At 40.8% G+C, this 6,000-nt stretch overlaps 1 protein-coding gene across 3 annotated transcripts in view; it reads left to right on the forward strand.

Moving 5' to 3' along the window:
- CNOT10 (CCR4-NOT transcription complex subunit 10) overlaps window positions 1-6,000 on the forward strand; it is a 33,843-nt gene that overhangs the window by 26,104 nt on the left and 1,739 nt on the right. For 2 of the 3 annotated variants that reach the window (XM_027639136.1, XM_027639135.1), the window contains exons 15-18: window positions 2,101-2,214; window positions 3,591-3,721; window positions 4,489-4,524; window positions 4,617-5,994. In XM_027639136.1, the coding sequence (XP_027494937.1) occupies window positions 2,101-2,214; window positions 3,591-3,721; window positions 4,489-4,524; window positions 4,617-4,828 (493 nt within the window). In that variant the 3' untranslated portion in view covers window positions 4,829-5,994. Of the gene's footprint in view, window positions 1-2,100; window positions 2,215-3,590; window positions 3,722-4,488; window positions 4,525-4,616; window positions 5,995-6,000 lie in introns of those variants that run through there. The other variant, XM_027639137.1, reaches the window with a different exon arrangement.

Consider the following 6,000-nt stretch of genomic DNA (forward strand, 5'->3'; position numbering starts at 1 on the left):
CATGGTTTATAAGTGTCATTTTTGGTAAGTTTTGAAGAACTAGATTGGCTCTGGCTCACCCTTTTCCTGAGAACTAAGGCAAGTCAGATGTGGAGTTCAGGTTCCATAAACTTGCAGTCTGTGTGGGCTGACAAATCTTGTTGCCGAGACCTACACAAGAGGCTGTTTGACATAATCTGGCAGTTTAAAAAAACATTTTTCTTTTTCCTACTGCAAAGGCAGTTTTATTTAGGGCATGCGGAGGCTCGGTGATGCTGGAAGTCTGCCGTGCTCAAAGGCGACCTGTGGAGTTTTGTCAGAATCCTGACCGGGGTGAAAAACTAGTTTGTCTTTTCCCTTGTGGTGCAATTCTTCTGCTCCGGTTAGCTGTCAGCTCTCCTGAGCATTTGGTTCAGCCAACTCAACAATGGATCCAAGTGTGCAGGAACATTACTGCAGGGAAGAAAACCTGGATATTTCCCTCTTCAGATGGCTGTTGCTGAAGAATTTTGCCAGCTCTTATGTAGCTTTAACAGTGATGAGTCCCTAGAGCAGAGGAGTAGGTTTCAGTTTTGCTGGACTTGTCTATGGTGTGATTGGAGCATGTCTTGTGATTGAATTTACACTTTCAGAAATAAAAATAGGCTTTAACAAAGTTGTGGGAAATATAAAACACATTGATGTAAAGGGCAGTAGCAACCCACTCTGCAGGGCCTGACTTGTCTAAGAGTATTTTGCTGGTGACACTCAGCATCTCTGCTGATTTGCACTGTGCTTCCTTGAGGCAGAGACAAAAAGAGGCTAGTTAGAAGCAGGCTGTTATTACAGAGATTTTGTTTCCCAGTTCCATCCCCCTTCCCCAGTCACAACCTTTCAGAAATATTTTAGGTTTGGGACTTGAGCTGGGGAAGCTTTCCTCTCCCTCTCTCAAGCTTTTGTATGTGTTCAGATTTGATGTGACATCTGGGCACAGTGGAGAGGAAGTGGGGGGTAGGGAGAAACACTGGAGAAGTTTCTTATCCTGCTTGTGCATAATTAAGGAGCATGCCTCCTGGGAAAGGGGAATAAAGACACCCCAGGTCCTGCCACGAATTACATGACTTACTGCTGGACCGAAAGTGGGCTTGACAGTTGCCAGAAGGTTGGCATAATAATAGCCTGCCTACCAGCGGGAGAGGCGAAGGCTCTCCTCCCATCGCTCCCAACGTGAGACCCCACTCAGAGGATCCACTTGTTCTCCCTGGAGAAGAACAGAGTCCTGCTCACAGCAGGGTGTTGTGGACAGAGGCTTGTGCCCTGAGGACAAGGCAGCCTGCACTGAATGATGTTTTACCAAGTGGAAAATATCCCCAAGTGCTGTGTTTGGGGAGGAGGGGAGTTATTACAAAGTGTGAAGCTTGGCCTAATGATCGCATCCTGACGTTGGGTTATTGTTTGAAGGTGGAAAATGTGAGTAGTTCAGATTTCGTTACAGGAACTGGCAGCGATTTTTGTGGTTTTGGAAAGACAAAAAAGTCTGTGACAGCAACAAATGTCATGGATCAATCAGAATCTTAGCACCGGGCTACAGGTCTCAGTTGAACACAAAACTGGAAACACCAAATTCTCCAGTGTTTAGTGTCTCCCTCTGTGAAGACACTATACAATAGAAGAGTGAAATATGTTACAGCTTAACTGATTGCTACTGTGTCTGTAGGTTGTGCCTTACAGACATCTAAAAATCTGCTACCCTTTGCTGCAGCAGAAGGTGAGGGCAGGGAAGTACAAATGAGAGTCCAAGGCAAAACAATAATAAGAGCATAAGAAAGGGAAACTGTCCATGAGAAAAATGACACATGGTGAAGTCCCATCTTTTTTTAAATCTGATATTTATGATCAAAACTGCAAAATCTTATTTAGCACACCATGGTGATCCTTGGTTTACACTGTAGAACAATTGAACCCATAGGTAATGAACACTAACTCTTAAAGTGATTATTGAAAGTTTGTGATTTATTTCTTCAGTACTTAACAAGAAAGAAAATTTAACAGCTGCTTTTGGAATCACAGAATTCTTCATTTAACATATTGTCTTTCTCCCCTTCCCTTTTTTTTTTCTTTTTTTTGTCTGTTTCCCTCCAGGTGCTCAATACTTGCATGTAGTGCTTACGTGGCTTTGGCTTTGGGGGATAACCTTATGGCATTGAATCACGCAGATAAACTTCTTCAGCAACCAAAGCTGTCAGGGTCTCTTAAGTAAGTCTGATGGGGTAATTCCTTCTTTCTCAGCCCTTCTTTTTGCTGGAGAGTTCTGAGTTGAAGCTTCAAATGTCTGTAGTTGCTTGCCAATTCTGTATCTGATGCAAAGAATTGCTTGGCCTGCTCCTGTTCTTGTTGAAGCCCTGACTGAATGTCCATTGACACACAGCAACATGAATCCCCTTCTTTGTGTATGAATTCCATGTAATTCAGAATCTATTGCTGCTTTTGTTGCTATTTTTCCAGCTCTGGGTCCCATGCCACAGCAGGACCATCAGGTCTCTGTCGTGATTCACTGTGGGATTGCACGTGCTTGTGTTGGCACAGCACAAGGGGCAGGAACGTGCAGCTGGGAGTAGGCAAACCAGCCCAAACCAGCATGCTGTTGAAAGATCACTATGAAACTACAGCCTTGGAGGGGAAGATTTGCTCAGTCACTTGGGTACCAGATCTTGTGTGTGCAGGACTGTCACTTCACCTGCTACCGTTGCTTATATAGGTTCCATTCTTCTGTTTCTCTTCTTCAGCTCTCATTTGACACTGTATTTTTTGAAGGATATTCAAAGCTTATTCTGTTTCTACCCACCAGCTGTCATACAGCTCTACAAATTCAAAAAAGGCAGCTTTAGCCCCATCCTTCTGACCTTGTTTGTCCATTTAATACATATGTCATACACAGGGTAAAATATAGCAGGGGTTTTAAGGTAGTAATATTTTTCAAAACTGGTTATGTACTTGTAGAAGGCAAGGTAACTTTTGCTTATTTTTGTATGCTGACAGCATACTTTTAAAATGGTCCATGCCAATTAAATTCATTGGCTCCTGCGCTTCAGACTACTGCAGGAGCTCATCTTTTTGCACAGTCATTGTACAAGCAAGATTTTTGAGGAGTTTGCAAGGTAACACATAATTTTATGTTACCATTATGTAATGCAAGAAATGCTAAATGACAGTTTTTTCGCAAAGACAAAGAGCCATATGTCTTGGTCTCAGGAAAATAGGCTTTTTTAATTGAATCAGAAGTCATTTAACACTTTAAATTATAGATATATCTGTGTTCTGGGGTGGCTTTTTTTAATTCTCTGAGATAAACTCATACCAAGATACTTTCTATGTGGAATGGCAATTCCTGTGCATGGATTCTCTTTACTGAGGTGCAGATTTTTTTTTTTTTAACAGCTTTAGTGCCTAAAAGCAGTAAATAGTAGAACTGGGTATTATAACAATATTTTATAAGCAAGTTAACTTCCATGCAAGTGTTTCAAGTAATAGTTTCCATGTGCTCATGTTAAAAACTGCATTCATTTTATCTTGCATAACAATCTGTGGGGATTGCTGTGCTGATATTTGTACCTAACCCTTTGCTGTTGTAGGTTTCTCGGGCATCTGTATGCAGCAGAAGCTCTCATCTCTCTAGACAGAATATCTGATGCTATCACTCACTTGAATCCTGAGAATGTCACTGATGTTTCCCTTGGGATCTCTTCAAATGAGCAGGATCAAGGTTAATGCATCCACACTTCATTACAACTGGTTATGCTTTCAACTGCCTTACTGCTGTAACTTTCTAGACACAAATATCATGATGATTAAGACACTTTGTTTTAAGACCATAGGTTGTTTGGGGTGGGGAGTTGGTTGTGGTTTTGTTGGTGAGTTTTCAGTTTCCTGGCTTTAGTTCCTACTTTGTGTTTGGTGTGTCTTTTCCCTGTTCTTATGAGGTGGTTAATTCTGTAATGTAAATAGAACTGTATGTTGTAGCATTCTGGCTTGTTTGAAGGGAACTTCAGAAAGCTGCTTTCAAGAAATGTGCAGTTATGGTTACATTTGGGCTTCATACTGTCTCTTCCAGCCTTTTAGTCTCAAAACCAGGCTTTGGAGTACCAGTGAAATCTACTTTAGTGAGAGATAGAAGTGGGGAGAATTTAGTTAATCTATATCTTAGCTTTCTTGATGGATGTGTATTCTTTAAGAGAAAAATACTTCAGAGTCCATCTGTATAATGAAGTCTACAACAGCTCTGATTTCAGTGACATGTCTGCAGTTTAAACTTCACTGTACTCATCTGCAAATCTAAAACTGCAACATTGAAGATAGGAAGTCTTAAGTGACATAAACTCTTGAGCAGATTGATATGTTTTCCCTCTTTAGTGTTAGACTGTGAAGAGAGGAACAAATTTGTATCTTTGTATTATTTTGTAATAAGCTTTAAAAAAGCTCACAGAACATGATGGGTTTTGTGGTTTGGTGTTTCTTTTTTTTTCTTTGCAGGGTCTGACAAAGGAGAGAATGAGGCAATGGAATCTTGTAAGTACCAGCCACTGTATTCAGCAGAATACAAGAATTTACTTGGCCAGTTTGGAACAAAAGTGTAAGAAAAAAAATTTTTTTTATTGCAGCTGGCAAGCAGACCCCACAGTGCTACCCCAGTTCGGTCACGTCTGCACGAACAATGATGTTATTTAACCTTGGAAGTGCTTACTGTTTGAGAAGTGAATATGACAAAGCTAGAAAGTGTCTTCATCAGGTAGGAAAAACAAATCTCAAGGCAGCATTAGGGACAAATGTACTTCCTTCAGAGTGCCATTTAGATCACAGCAAATTCTGGTGATTTTGTAGCCCGGGTCTATTTGTGGACTTTGCTGAGGTGGTGACTCTCTTCTGTCTTTATGACCCAGTCTCTATTAGTTACATAAAATGCAGGATTCCAAATTTCTTACTTGTGTAAAAAGGTCAGCACCATCATAGGAAGCTTTGTTCCCCCCTTCGGTCATATCAAAATAGGGGAATATGACTAGGAAACCTTTTCACTTTTTCTAAGTTTGCTTGTTTGGATTTTTTTTGCGGATTTTTTAATGGTCCAGTGGTAATTATTATATTTTGCAGGCGGTTTTCTCCCTAGTTAGTTAATAACTCACCATCAGAGATACTATCTTTAGGGCTGTGAGAATAAACTGCAATTCCACTAGAAGTATGTTCCTTGTCTCCCTCTTGTCTCAAGAATTTTCAAGTACTGCTTTTGAAATGCTGTCTTCACTTAGTCTGTGTCATGTCACTTGGTCTTTCTCATGGCTGGGACTCACCTCTTTCAGTGATGATGTTTGTCTCTTTCTGCAGCCACTCCTGTCTGTCAGGAAGACTATTCAGATGCATGGTTGAGCTACACACAGCAATAGCAGTCTTCCAAATTACTTCACATTAGTTGTGTAGGTGAACAGATTCAAATTCTGTGAGGCTCTCAATTACTTAAGGCAGTTGTTCAGCTCTTTTTCCTCCTGGGGCTTCTTATGATGGGGCAGGAATCTGTGCTCAGGCTCTGTAGCACCTGTGTAAAGCCCAAAGGAGTGCAAGGCCACCCATGGATGTAAAATATAGGTCTCTGCATCTACAACAAATTCATTGACTTCACAGCTGAAAAATAGTTGTATCTGGAAAGCTAATGAATGATCCTTGTTATTGTATTCTGAGCTTTGGAGCAGTGGAGGTTACCTCTTTCACCTGTTATCTCACGAAGAAACCACAGTAGGCTGGCCCAAGAATTACAGATGCATAGGAACATAAGCATACAGCAGATGGTCTTGCTAATTAGTGTGAAACAGTCTTGCCGTGCAGATAATCTTGTGGTCTCTCCTTGCATGCTTCAACCTGATAGAGTGTATTAGTTTGAAAAAATGTGATCTTAGTTAATGAATTATTTTCCTTGGTTTTGTTACCTAAGATGGTGGTAGCAATCTTGTCAAGAGACACTTTCTTTGTGCTGGATCTTTCTCTTAAGCACTTTTT

The sequence above is a fragment of the Corapipo altera genome, unplaced genomic scaffold (genome assembly GCF_003945725.1).
Source record: "Corapipo altera isolate COAL_440 unplaced genomic scaffold, ASM394572v1 44, whole genome shotgun sequence".
NCBI classification, from domain to species: Eukaryota; Metazoa; Chordata; class Aves; order Passeriformes; family Pipridae; genus Corapipo; species Corapipo altera.